Source organism: Xenia sp. Carnegie-2017, unplaced genomic scaffold (assembly GCF_021976095.1).
Source record: "Xenia sp. Carnegie-2017 unplaced genomic scaffold, XeniaSp_v1 HiC_scaffold_22, whole genome shotgun sequence".
NCBI classification, from domain to species: Eukaryota; Metazoa; Cnidaria; class Anthozoa; order Malacalcyonacea; family Xeniidae; genus Xenia; species Xenia sp. Carnegie-2017.
In genome coordinates, this window is record NW_025813485.1 from 13,920,252 (window position 1) to 13,934,978 (window position 14,727).

Below are 14,727 nucleotides of genomic sequence, written 5' to 3' on the forward strand. Positions count from 1 at the left end.
TATCTTTTTACCTTTTTGTTTGCATATATGTCTTCAGAGATCATTGTGCTGCTATCAATCATAAAAATAAATCTACAACCATAGTTTATTATGCTATTTTCTACTGGTTTGACATTGACATTGATGTTAAAGTTATTTGCAGCTCTTTTCTTGATTCGACAATTCATATTTAAAGTAAAATTTGCAAGCAAAACTTTTACGGGCGTGGATTTAGAGAAAAAGTGTGCACAAATTAGACTGCTGCTTCGTTTAGTAACTCAATCGCTCCGCAGCAATAAGGATCGTTGGGTCATTTGTACTTTGTAGTTGACCAAACAAAATGTTAAAAGAAAACCAAAATATAAATTCGAATTAAAGGCTATTTTACGACACCTAGCCATATTTCACAAATTCCATGTTTACATATGTGAAAATTTCAGCCATCGATAGAGCAACATACCCTGGCGACATTGTCGACACCAAGGGGGGCGACACATCACAATGGCAACGACGTCATTCGCCAGAATCGCCACATGGGCCCGCAATACTATTTGTAATCGGTTTCTCAACAAAAATAATTTATAATGACAAAAACACAAACGAAAGAAGAATCATCCGGGAGCTTGGTAACAATGGCCTGTACAACTACGTGGCATTGTCACTGTTTTCTGTTTTTTCACTACTTTTCCTGAAAAATAATTAGATAGTTTTCACGTGCTTCAAAAAGCGCGTAACTTTGTTATATTGTTAACAAGTTCTTTCGGATTATCTACGTTTTTGGAAAGTGTTAAAGTATCTTTAAATATTGATTCTTCACTGGTCTGACTCACTGATAATTCAGTACCAAAGATTTAAAGATGGCGTTCAGGTGATTTATGAAACGTTGTTATGTTTCTTGAATATCATGTTAAAATGTACAAAAATTTGAAACGAGTTTCTCGTTTATTAGTGCGTCGCCAAGAAATCAACGTCCATACTTTCAACCGCAGTCTTCTGGTATGGTGAATGGTAGTGATTCGCACATGTTCCCAGGTTATGGTCATCAAAATCAAGCAAGAGGCCATTTAGGCAATTTTCAACAGCAACCTCAGATACCTCAGATGAAGGTATTCGTGTATAGATGTAGAAGTATTATCAGGATGTGTTTTAATGTTGTTCTTTCTCTGATATGTGAATAAGATATGAAGTTTTGTTTCAGATACAAAATATTAGTTTTTTCACTGTGTTAAAATTTGCTACTACACAGTTCTGCTAACAACTTCATTGAAAATGTAGCACATTAGTATTTCTGTTTACCACTCAAGAGATTTAATTCTATTTCATATTATGCAATGTATCAAAGTGCTGGACAATTATAACACAAAACAGTGAACTAGTTCGTACTGTGAGATGTTTTTAGCAAGAATAAATGTAATAGTTTGAGATGTGAGATGCATTTATTGTTCCATGTATATTCACGTCTCTAAAGGCATTAATGAATATAAACTATTTACTTAAATAGGATGTTCATGGAATTCAACGACCAATGATTCAACAACAGACACCCTCACAAATGCAGCCACACACACAAATGCACCCATCAATGATTCAAAGGCCATCTTTAGGGCCTAATTTCACTCAACATCAGTCAACTGGAATTCCATCTCAGGTTTCTTATTTTTGAATAATTATGTTTTCTTTCATTAGTCAATTTAAAATTGATATTTCATACACAAAACTCATAAAATTTACAATAAAGTGAGTGTTGTTGAAAAAATCACTCAAGTTGCACTTCATGTTTACCAAATTTTCTAAAATTTCAATACAATGCACAAGCGAGTAAAATTGAGGCTATAACAAACCACTCTCTCACTTTTTAAGATAAATTTTAATGTTACATGAAACAGATAATGCTTAAATATTTATATATGAGTACATTTTGAGAATTTTCAACAAAACGGGAGCTTTCTGAGCATTTAGAAATTGGCTGATTTTTTTGATGCGTCTTATACAATTTCAATTTTTGAATTTTTTTTATTTTATATAGATTCTTGAAAAATCAATGGGAAATCTACAGATCAATAGTGGTCAACATAATTTGCCACAAGGAAGCCGTCCAGGTGTACCAGGCATGCATCCTCAACAATCTAATTCACCATTGCCTCGTGTTGGAATGTCAGGAAACTACAGGAGTGAACAGCAAATGCCACTACATCAGCCAGCACCAAGAATGTCTACTAGTGTTTATCAACCTTCAATAAGACCTCCCGGTCCTGTTTTTCATGGTGGTATTCCTGGTACTGCCTCTTCAGTTCCTCAACAATTTCCTGGTATGGTTAACTCCATGCAAGGTAGATATTATAAATAATTGAATAATTGAATAATTGTAAATCAAAGACAGGAGTGTGGTCAGAAGCTTAGATACCGCTTTGAATAATATATTGCCTCGGCTATTGCTGCAGGACAAAACAAAATTCCCTGGTGAAAAAGCATGGACGGGGTCCATTCCAAAAGTTGCACATGGGGTGCAAACCCCTGTACCCTACAAATGAAACCATCACTGCAAAAAGGACTGGTGGTTTTAAAAAGTTTTTCTTTGAGTGATATATGCGCGACTGAAATACATTTTTATCCTAGGTTCACCACAACCAAATATGAGTTCCATTGGATCTTCCGGATCCCGGATGCCTGGTCATGCCCCAGGTCAGCCCAGAGGTATACGTCCACACTCACAAATTCCTCCCACACAGACTTTTCAACGTCCCCCAATGACCAATCCTGGCATGACAACAATGCCAAGCAGTCCAGGTCTTCCTACTTATCCATCTCCAACTGCTCAACCTGCAATGAATTTATCAGGACCTATGCCACCAATGGCAGGTGCAAATAGTCAGGTAATATTAAATTACATCAGATTTAGGTCGAGTGTCATGCATCAATTATCTGTTGTAAATGCTGCAACTTGGTGTTTATATATAATATAAACTCCACTTTTTAATAATTACCCCTCCCCTTGTTGCAACATGAGTTTGTGTTAGATGATTCTCTTCCCCATTAAGTGTGTACCCTGTCTCAAATAGATGCCTACCACCACATTATGACCCTGATAATGCTATTATAATGGTTTTTGTTTGTGCTCAGAAACTGTAAATTTAGTTTTAGTGTTAGAATGATGTTTCCAAGTGCTTCTCACTGTTATTTTGTGTTCTTTTAGAGTAAAATTTTTAAAAATGTATAACATTGATTATGCCACATTGTCCACACTAAATAATAGTCCAGATTCCAATGCAATACTGACCAACTCACTATTCCCGAGTAAATACAGGCATGTACGTGTGTACCTATAATAATCCTGCATGTAATGAGGACTATTTTGAATCAAACTACATTCAACTATGTACAAGTAAGTAGTTTGCCTTGTTATCATCAAAACAGTAAAATTTGAATTTTCCATTTTGTAAAGCAGCCCAACCATAATATGCCAGGTTATGGTCCAGGACCTGGACATACTCGACCTATGCCCTCTGGAGGAATGGGAATGAATTCATCAAGAAGAATTGATCCGGATCAAATACCCAGTCCTGTATGTATATCATTATGAATAATCATCATAAAATGATGAAATCAGATTTCTTTTCCATGAAATTCCTAATTTCATGTGTTTCAAAGATGAAAGTTTACTGTCTAAGAATGTTTCAAAGATGAAATTTTACTGTCTAAGAATGTTTCAAAGATGAAATTTTACTGTCTAAGAATGTTTCAAAGATGAAATTTTACTGTCTAGGAATGTTTCAAAGATGAAATTTTACTGTCTAAGAATGTTTCAAAGATGAAATTTTACTGTCTAAGAATGTTTCAAAGATGAAATTTTACTGTCTAAGAATGTTTCAAAGATGAAATTTTACTGTCTAAGAATGTTTCAAAGATGAAATTTTACTGTCTAAGAATGTTTCAAAGATGAAATTTTACTGTCTAAGAATGTTTCAAAGATGAAATTTTACTGTCTAAGAATGTTTCAAAGATGACTGTCTAAGAATGTTTCAAAGATTTTACTGTCTAAGAATGTTTCAAAGATGAAATTTTACTGTCTAAGAATGTTTCAAAGATGAAATTTTACTGTCTAAGAATGTTTCAAAGATGAAATTTTACTGTCTAAGAATGTTTCAAAGATGAAATTTTACTGTCTAAGAATGTTTCAAAGATGAAATTTTACTGTCTGAGAGTGTTTCAAAGATGAAATTTTACTGTCTAAGAGAGTTTTAAATTTTCTCTTTCGTTGTTAAACATTAAAAATTTGTAAAATTTCCGATGGTTACATTTTCATGTTAAGATACGCTGTATATTGCTTTAATGGGTAGATTCAAGTAATGAAAGATGATCAAAATAATTTCAATGACGCAGCATTTAACACAAGTATACGTGGCAGAGTACCACCACTCGTTACTACAAAATGCGTTATTCGTGATGATGGTAAGTGATAGAATGAACTTTCTCTGCTTTTATATTTTATTTTAATGATTTTTTCACGAAATTTCGGCTGCCAAAGCGTAACCCCCAACGGGTAATTGTTTCATAGCTTTTCCTTTTCCGTATTCTAGATTATTCTGTTCTTGTTTTTACGTTGATTGGGTAGGGGATGGTGTTAACTTTAAAACTTTAAAATTTACTGTTTTAAGAACCATAATGAAGATTTTTTGGACTTTATATGTACTTTATATGACTGTGTTTTTATCAATTTTCAAAAAAATTAAGGATAACCTCTTAGGCTGTCTAAATATTTCCTCGCATGTTTTTTGCTACTGATTCGTGAATTTTGCTTACGAGGAGTTCGTTGCTATTAAAGTATTAAGTATTTTATCGTCCATTTATAATTGAGACAATAACTTGAGACTTATCCTTTAGGAAATTGCAGTCCTCAATACATTCGATCTACTCTGTACAATGTACCCAACAATCAAGATGTTTTGAAGGCATCGGGCGTTCCTTTTGCTGTATCTCTTTCGCCATTCGCCGAATCATTACAAGACGAGGTAGGAAGAAGCTATATATAGGCTGCGTTTACACTATACCGGATTTGCTCATCACGAATCTTCATTTGCTTTAAAGGGTTAACTGTTCGGAGTAAACCTTACTAAGCTGATAGATTTAGTCTATTTGATGTGTTTCTGACGTTGAACAATTTCACTGTCTTTTAATATAAAGAATATTCAACCTGCTACGATAGCAATCCGGTATAGTTTAAATGGGGCCATAGATATGGCAGTTACGTTGTCAACGTGATAGTACTGTTTCTATTGATGCCGTGCGATGTCCACGTGATAGTTAGGTTTCTATAGATACGGTATGATTTCCACGTGATAGCTTTTAAATTAACCTGATGTTAGGTAAACTAGAAATTAACCCAGTGCCTGTCATAATGCTAAGCAAAGATGTCAGCTTTCAAGATTCTTGAAATTTAAGTTATTTAACTGTTGAAATAAATTCCAACACTAAAATTCTGCACAATAATGCACCTATGGGCGCAACATAATCAAGCATTGAAGTTTTGGCAATTGGAAAATTTCTACCCCTCTACTTGTGCAAAGTGTGTGAAATACTTCGAAAAAGCACCTACAATATACAAGATCTTATTTTTGTGTAAATTTAGCATACCATATCTGCGCCCCTAAACCAGACAATTGATCAATTTTCTAGACTTCATTTGGAAATACCGTAATATCATATTTTGACCAGAAATATGTTTTCTTTTCATAGAATCCTCTTCAGTTGGTTAATCATGGCGTCAACGGTCCGGTTAGGTGTAATCGCTGTAAAGCATATATGAATCCTTTTATGCAGTTTATCGATGGTGGAAGAAGATTTGTCTGTAACATTTGCAATTATTCTTCAGAAGGTATGCATAGCATCTGTCCGTGTAGGATGTTTACACTGTATCTGAAAAATTATTTTTAAACAAGTGAAAAGGTAAGATTTTCTTTACGTTTCAATTTCTCTTTAGAAGCAATTTTCGATGATTTTTCATTCACTTATCGACTCAGCACCACTTAAACATTTTAATATTTTGTGATTGCAAAATGTTTGAGTTTTGAAACATTTCTCCATCTCTTAGACGCGCGGTCTTATAAATGATGGATATTTTCACTGTCAGGTATATTGTTTGAGATTTTTGTCGTTCTTTCAGTTCCACAGGAATATTTTTCCCATTTGGACCATCAAGGATTGAGGGTGGACATGTATCAGCGTCCAGAGTTATGTTTAGGCTCGTACGAATTTCTTGCAACAACAGACTACTGTAAGGTGAGCAATTTTTAGCTACCGCTTAAAATACAGAGTTACAAAAAAGCTTCAGTTACACGGGTACCACCCGTGAATAAGGCTCCCTTAAAAGAGGTTTTGTGAGGAAGTTTCAAAGTTGAACACTTGAATTTATCACATGTTTGTATCAAATGACAAGATTACATGATGCTGATTGGCACTTGGAAACTAATGTAAATTCGGGCAACATGATTCGTGTAGCTGGGAGTGACGTGACATCATTCTACTGTTTTTCATAACATGAAATCCTTCCTCTGGAGCAGGGGCGCGCATCTAAAGAATAATACTGGGTTTCACGCTGCGGGCCCGACTTTTCTACTGTCTTTATTTTATAAAAAACCCCACAATTTTAGTCAGACTGAGTAATTTCGTCCTCTGCCAGTTTCTAGACTGACTTTTAATATATATTTCACATAAGCTTGGACTGCACCCCCTCCCCCGTACATTCCCCTGGTGTGCGCCTTTGACCTTGCAAAAGTTTAACTCTTTTTGCGACTATGTGAAAATTCCCAAATTAAAATAAGATAGCAGCAATAGTTTCACGCATTTTTTATTTTTTTATATGTTAGAATCAAAAACCGACGCAACCACCAGCTTATATATTCATGATCGAGGCGTCATATCAGAGTATCCAATCAGGAATGTTACGTATATTAGTTCGAGAAATTCCTGCTTTGTTGGAAAGATTGCCAAAGTAAGATGTTTAAACTACATTTTTTATCTCACAAGGTCGGTTGTACAAAGTCCTTTGAAAATTTATTATAAACGATCAAGCTTCGATTTTACGCTTCGATCTTTATAATCAAGTAAAGGAAGACTTAATTTAGAAATACCGAAGTTTCATTTTCGTTCAATGAAGGCAACTTTAAATATGTTTTAAACAGTCAGGAGATATCGCTATTAAGATTTCCAGCAAACATTCCCTTGTATTTCCAAATAAATAAAAAGTTGTTACACCCGGAAATTGTCATCATTGTATGTACTACGTGGTTTGAACTTCATTACAGAGAACCCGGACAAACGTCATCTTCCATCAAAGTTGGCTTCGTGACCTACAACTCTACGTTACATTTCTACAATGTCAAGGTGAGACATATGATGTATACATGCTGTAATTGGTTGACTCAGACCAGGTTATAGACTATGTTATCGAGTTATGGATTTTTAAAGTGTTATGTCTATTCGAACTGGCATCGATTAACAATTTGTGCAAAACTTATGTGTGTCTCATAAATACTTTTGACAACATTGTTGTTTCGTTTTCATAGTCAAATCTTGCGCAGCCTCAAATGATGATTGTATCAGATGTTAATGACGTGTTTGTGCCTCTACTTGATGGATTTTTGGTTGACGCAAAGGATTCCAAAACGGTTATTGAAAGGTACGAGAAGAGATTTTAGCAATATTTATAATCAATATTCACAAACCTGGAACGTATAGAAAGTAGAGGTACAGACTTCGGATTAAACATTTGTTTGTTGAGATATTTTAACACTCCGCATCTTTACACTCGAGTTGTGGTAATTTTATTTTTCGACTGACCATAATGCGCATGTTTTGTTTAGTTTGATGGAACAAATATCAATAATGTTTGCCGAAACAAGAGAAACCGAAATTGTTTTAGCTCCAGTTGTACAAGCTGGACTTGATGCATTACAGGTAAATGGAATACTTGCATACTATTTGATAAAATATGACATTTAGCTCGATGCATAATCCTCTTGTTTTGTGAATGTAGATTTACATATCATGTTGTATACCTCATTGACCATAGTTACTACAGTTATATGAATGTCTTCATTATCGAGTGTAACACATTGACCATAATCGCCACAGTTTTGTGAATGTCTTTTTCATGGAGTTTAACACATTGACCATAATCGCCACAGTTTTGTGAATGTCTTTTTCATGGAGTTTAACACATTGACCATAATCGCCACAGTTTTGTGAATGTCTTTTTCATGGAGTTTAACACATTGACCATAATCAGATTTGTGAATGTCTTTTCATGGAGTTTAACACATTGACCATAATTTGTGAATGTCTTTTCATGGAGTTTAACACATTGACCATAATCGCCACAGATTTGTGAACATGGATTTTAACACTGACCATAATCGCCACAGATTTGTGAATGTCTTTTTCATGGAGTTTAACACATTGACCATAATCGCCACAGTTTTGTGAATGCCTTTTTCATGGAGTTTAACACATTGACCATAATCGCCACAGATTTGTGAATGTCTCTATCGTGGAACTTTGCACTTTGGGCACTTTGCCCAATGATATTTCCTCAGTAAACCAAAGTCTTTTCTTAAAGTCTGCAGGTATTTCTGGCAAGCTACTAGTATTTCATACTACGTTACCTGTATCTGAAGCTCCTGGCAAATTGAAAAATAGAGAAGACAGGAAATTACTGTCATCAGACAAGGAAAAAGTACGTACGCATCAATTATAACTTATTCACACAAGGGCGATGAATCGATTTGGAGCACAAGCAATTTAGTTGTACACCTGGTATTATAGTTGCATTCTGCTGCTAATGTTGTGCTTATTTTTGTTCAGACAATTTTGTGTCCCCAAACTAACTTCTATGAGAAACTAGCAAAGAGTTGTGTGGAATCTGGAGTTGCAATCGATCTCTTTCTTTTTCCCAATTCATATATCGATGTCGCTACCATTGGTGCTTTGACTTCAATTACTGGTGGACAATTGTACAGATACAGCTATTTTAAGGTAAATTATTACCGTTTTTGTATCAAGCGCAGATAGAAATGTGGATGTATACATGTACTTTTGACAGATGTCATTAACTTTTAGGAAAGTACGCATGGGGAACAGTTTCTGCAAGATTTGATTGAAAATATCGAACGGAATGTCGGACTTGACACCATCATGAGATTAAGAACTAGCGCGGGTAAGATGAATTTATGTATCAATTGATACATAAATTGATACGTTTAACTTTGTAAGACCGGTGCAAATAAAAATGTGTATGTGTGACGATTTTAAAAAAGGTTTTTATTTTAGATTGAAAAACATTTTTTTTCTAACTAAATTTTTCGTACGCGATTTAGCCGCATGTTATTTAAAGTATTCCGAAAAATTAATGTTCGTCTCCCAATGTCTGGTAGTTGATGTAGTTGACATGAAACATAACAATCCTTTACCTTTTTGGTTTATCTTCAGGTCTTCGGCCTTGTGAATTTTATGGTAATTTCAACATGAACAATACAACTGATGTGGAGCTTGCGTTGGTCAATTCTCGTACGGTAAGTTAACGAGTCCTTCATTTATTGATGTTAATATAACGTTGAATGTTGCTAAAAGCAGAAATTCAGAGCTTTGTATGTTGAACATATGTGGTATTTTTTTGTACATAGTCAATTATAATTGAAATCAAACACGATGATAAACTTGCAGAAGACAGTGTCGCCTACTTGCAGGTAAACTGTTTCTTTTTAATTATGAGTTGTTGGAATAGTTTTGGTTGATGTTACTTACTATCTGGAGGAAATAATGATGACTCAAACAATGCCCTGTAAGGTATATCATAGGGTTACTATGCAATATCGTAGGATCACTATGATTTACTCTTGAGTCACTGTAATATACCGCGGACTCCATTTGATATACCATGGAATCACTATGATATACCGTGGAGTCACTATAATAACACCTGGGATCACTGTGATATACCGTGAATTGGTGCGATATAGTAACCGTGAACTCACTACGATATATCACGGAATCGCTTTGATATACCGTAGAATCACTATATTATCACGTTACTGTATCATCGATTACTGTGATGATACCGTAAGTATCACTATCACTATAATTTTAGGATGTTACTTTGTGATATACCGTACGGAGTCATCATTATATTATCACGTGGGATGACTGTGATATATCGTAAGATCACTATACTATCACGTAGGATTACTGTGATATACCGTAAGATCACTATACTATCACGTGGGATTACTGTGATATACCGTAAGATCACTATACTATCACGTGGGATTACTCTGATATGCCGTGAAATCAAATTCTGCGTTGTCAATATGATGTAATGCAGTGATGTAAATACTCGTTATTGCATAAACGTGTTACTTATTGTGTAATTAAAGGTTAAGTTATACACTGAAGTAATCTGTAATGCGATTACTTGCTTTTAAAAGGTAGCGAGAAAATTTTACCGAAGTAATTTACACGACAAAATCAACGTATTGGTTTAAATGTTTTGTCGTCGTGAAAAAGTAACTTGAATATCAATCATTCCTTGCATTTAAAAATTGTTTAAAATACTTGAATCTACTGAAAAGTCTGAAGTGTTTGTTTGATAAAACATTTTGTATACTTATATATTTCCACTTCTCATGAGATTTTTATCTTGTAGTGTGCTCTTTTGTATACAAGTGTTGGTGGTCAACGACGTCTGCGGATTCATAATCTTGCCCTCTCAACTTGCTCGCAACTCACAGATCTCTTTCGATGTTGTGAAATGGACACGTTTGCTAATTACGTTGCAAAACGTGGTAAGAAAGCCACCAATGTATAAACCATTCGTTATTTCAGTTTTAGTACCATGTCTTTTCTCAAAATATATTCTACTTGTTTTTTTGTAGCCATAAAAGAGGTGACAACATCAGTTCCTAAAACGATACGCGAGAATATTGTTAATCAAGCTGCGTCTGTACTTGCTTGTTACCGACAGAATTGTGCAGCACCCTCATCTGCTGGACAAGTATGTATAAATATCCACAAATGAAGAAAAATGGTTTTCATTTATTGCTCAAGAGAATAACGAGCAAATAAAAAGACATTCACCCAGTCGGATGTATAACTCTGGGCTCTTCTGTAATTATATAAATCAGTTTAACGCTCACCGTAAATATCAGTTCATGAAAAGCATATAAAGTGGGTACATATAATGCTTTGAAGAGGTGGCGAAGCTAGCCCAAATTTTTAATTTAGCTTGAATAGGGATGGATTATATGAGGAGTGTGGGTGAGGGGACGTGCCTCCCTAGCCATGGCTAGAATCACATAAAAACACCCTTAAACAAGCCACTGAAATCAAATCCAAACTAGACCGACTGACTGGCGCCACCACCCCACCCAGGTCATCCTGAATCCATCCATGGGCTTACATACGTATTTTCGTGTTCATTCACTTCAAAAAAATGAACGAAATAAGTGCTTTAAAGATATGTATGTTTTCTCTCTTGATTGATAATTGCTGTTTTCGAATTCTGATTTTTTACAATTTCTATTTCACTAAATGTTATCAAATTTTTTTACATAGTTGATCTTACCGGAGTGCATGAAATTACTTCCACTGTATACCAACTCTATCCTGAAGAGCGATGCTTTGATTGGAGGTAATAACATAATTTATTCTTTATTTAGCGGTCCAAAGTGATATTTTTTTGATTTCCAGCAATTTGATTTGCTGCTTGAGCGGGCAGCTTTTTACGATATCTGCCCGTGGGCACAAGCGATATTTTTTTCGCAATGTATTTGTTTACGAAGGTAAATGTGAATTTTTAGAATTGATTTAAAAGTGATTTAAATTGGTGAACGAGTAGGCAAAGAGTATTCACATGAAAGTTATCTTAGCAGGAGTGAATTTTACAATCCAGACAAAGCAAAGTTTGAAGAGAACAATCCAATTTTAGGCTCAACATTAGGTTGCATCGGGCCATCGGCCATTTTACAACGCGAATTACTTCATAATAAAAATAAAAAATAAATATTTTATTTACCTTACTTAAAAAATATTTTCACTCGGTCTCAAAAGCCTCCTTCGGCCTCGGGCCACTTTTGAGACCACGTGAAAATATTTTCCTTACGTAATACATATAAATAACATACGTATATGTATTCCTTTGAATTTGAAAGGATGTTTTTACCATTATATCATTTGCATTTTCGTAAATATACGATATGTGCTTTTTCTTCATATAGGGTCTGAAATGAGTTCAGATGATCGTAGTTGGTTGATGCAGACAGTTCTTGGAATGGACATTTCATCCACTGTCGCGTATTTCTACCCTCGTCTTATTCCTGTGGTATGTTTTTTTTACCTACGTACCTACTCAGTTCATGTTTTGGTAATGAAGTTCTTTAAAAATATGTTTAGAGCTCAGACCTTGTATTAAAGATGGCCTAATGTATTATATTAAAGATGATCTTAAGTCATGTTTTAAAGACTTTGTTTTTGTTTCTAGCATGATGTAAATGTGAATGACACAAACATTCCTCCACAAATTCGTTGCTCCGAGGAAAGGATGAAGGAAAATGGCGTATATTTGCTAGGTGAGTGTAGGCAGCGTGCATGTAGTTAATTTCAATGTGGTGTGCGTTATACTAATGCTATTTTAGAAGATTGAGAGTAATTGTATTTTATATCCCACTATCGTATTATTATAGTGTATGCTAAACTGTGGTGTTCATTTCGTTCTGTTGATAATGTGTCAAAACCAGAGATGAATCCAGGATGATTTTGTAGGGAGGGGGACTGCTCTAGTTTTTAAAAGATGTCGTGCTGTTAGTCTAAGGAGGGGACTGCTCTAGTTTTTAATAGATGTCGTGCTGTTAGTCTAGGGAGGGGGACTGCTCTAGTTTCTAAAAGATGTCGTGCTGTTAGTCTAAGGAGGGGAGTGCTCTAGTTTTTAAAAGATGTCGTGCTGTTAGTCTAGGGAGGGGACTGCTCTAGTTTTTAAAAGATCTCGTGCTGTTAGTCTAGGAAGGGGGAGTGCTCTAGTTTTTAAAAGATGTCGTGCTGTTAGTCTAAGGAGGGGGAGTGCTCTAGTTTTTAAAAGATGCCGTGCTGTTAGTCTTGTTTGGATTAGATTTTGGTGGTTCCTTTGAGGGTGTGGCAATTCATTCACATGTCAGATTTTTTGTGTGTTTGACTTGAGACTCTGGGAAATGTGTGGTTTGATAGTTGCTTTAGCTTAATTGGTTGGTGTATTAATATTTTGTTGGGAAAATTGCACCTCCCTTCACCCTTTCTAGCCAAGGCTAAGGGGGTGCTCAACCCCTCCCGCAGCCCTCCCTTAAATCCATCTCTGGTATTGATTGTAATCCGTTTTTTTCATCTACGTAGAGAACGGTATTATTTTGTTCTTGTGGATTGGTCTACATGTCAGTCCAGAATGGCTTCAACAAGTCTTTGCTGTAGGAACTATTGGCCATGTCGACATTGAAATGGTAAGTTTTTTATTAATTCTACAATTATTCCTACGAATATTAATGGTTATCTTTTTTATTGACAAATTTAAACATTTATTTTTAGACAAGTTTGCCAGATGTAGACACTCCAATGTCTAGGCGTTTACGCGGAATTGTTGCAGAAATCCATAACGAAAGGAACAGATACATGAAGGTGAAGTTTCGGCCCTTTTTTTCAAAAAGGAAAACAGCATGAATTTACCAACTTAATTATGAATATGACGGTTATAAACTTGCACAATTCACTGCAAGCCAACGTTTACTTGTTTTATGTGTGCGATATATTACCATGTAGCTAATGCACTGCACTGGCTCTGTCTGTTTACTGTAAACTCGTTTCTTGTCATCTTTCTTTGAATATTTCTAAATGAGACTCTTTTCGTGCGGTTTTGATGGTAAAGAATTTTGAAAAATTTCCCCCTGCAATGAGGAGAGCGTTTTGCAACAGTTGAACTATAAGTTAAACAGAAACTTAAAACCGAGACGATCGGTTTTTGCCTTTTTGTTGCATAAAAAATAACCGCGCTGTATTGTAGTATTTAATATCTTTTTATTTACTTGTTTACTTTCAGATGTCTTCTTATTTACTTGTTTACTTTCAGATATCTTCTTATTTACTTGTTTACTTTCAGATATCTTCTTATTTACTTGTTTACTTTCAGATATCTTCTTATTTACTTATTTATGTTTACTTTTATTTACTACTAGATTTCAATTGTTCGCCAACGAGACAAAATGGAACCATGGTTCAAGCACTATTTGGTCGAAGACAAAGGTCTATCAGCAAGTTGCCAGAGTTATGTTGATTTCCTTTGTGTTATGCATAAAGAAGTCAGGAATCTACTAAATTAAAGCGTATTGGCGCCTTGGAAACATTTTACATAACATGCTCAAAATACGCACAGTCAGGTGCAAGGGAAGATCTTTGTCTAAAAATATTATATTGATGATAATACTATTGTAAAAGAACGTAAATATGACGTTATACAGATTATATAAAATAATTTAAAAATTCCTTTAGAGTTAAATACCAAAAAGGTTAAATAAATACGTTGTGTGTGCATTTATTTATTTGCGATGTACGTTCTCTTAGGGTATTGGAAACAACTACATGGACTACCCCTTCTAGAAATGAGCAGTTCTGAACTATTCTTGTGTATTTTGATAATTTTTAAAAGATATCACAGGAGTTAAAGTTTCTTATTCGCCTGTT

General features: G+C 34.8%; 1 protein-coding gene across 2 annotated transcripts; it reads left to right on the forward strand.

Moving 5' to 3' along the window:
• Positions 1 to 569: 569 nt before the first annotated feature.
• Positions 570 to 14,585, forward strand: LOC124445903 (protein transport protein Sec24D-like). 2 transcript variants are annotated; one of them, XM_046996688.1, is made up of 27 exons: positions 570 to 847; positions 929 to 1,085; positions 1,481 to 1,627; positions 2,006 to 2,309; positions 2,596 to 2,852; positions 3,422 to 3,541; positions 4,317 to 4,428; positions 4,861 to 4,988; positions 5,713 to 5,851; positions 6,140 to 6,255; positions 6,843 to 6,967; positions 7,281 to 7,359; positions 7,542 to 7,654; positions 7,839 to 7,932; positions 8,594 to 8,710; positions 8,839 to 9,009; positions 9,094 to 9,190; positions 9,463 to 9,545; positions 9,657 to 9,719; positions 10,676 to 10,814; positions 10,905 to 11,023; positions 11,584 to 11,659; positions 12,246 to 12,349; positions 12,509 to 12,596; positions 13,390 to 13,493; positions 13,579 to 13,668; positions 14,223 to 14,585. In XM_046996688.1, the coding sequence occupies exons 1-27, from the start codon at positions 837 to 839 to the stop codon at positions 14,364 to 14,366; spliced, it is 3,297 nt and encodes a 1,098-aa protein (XP_046852644.1). In that variant the 5' UTR covers positions 570 to 836; the 3' UTR covers positions 14,367 to 14,585. The 2 variants fall into 2 exon arrangements, with proteins under 2 accessions (XP_046852644.1, XP_046852645.1); XM_046996689.1 differs by having other exon boundaries at positions 3,425 to 3,541.
• Positions 14,586 to 14,727: the final 142 nt, after the last annotated feature.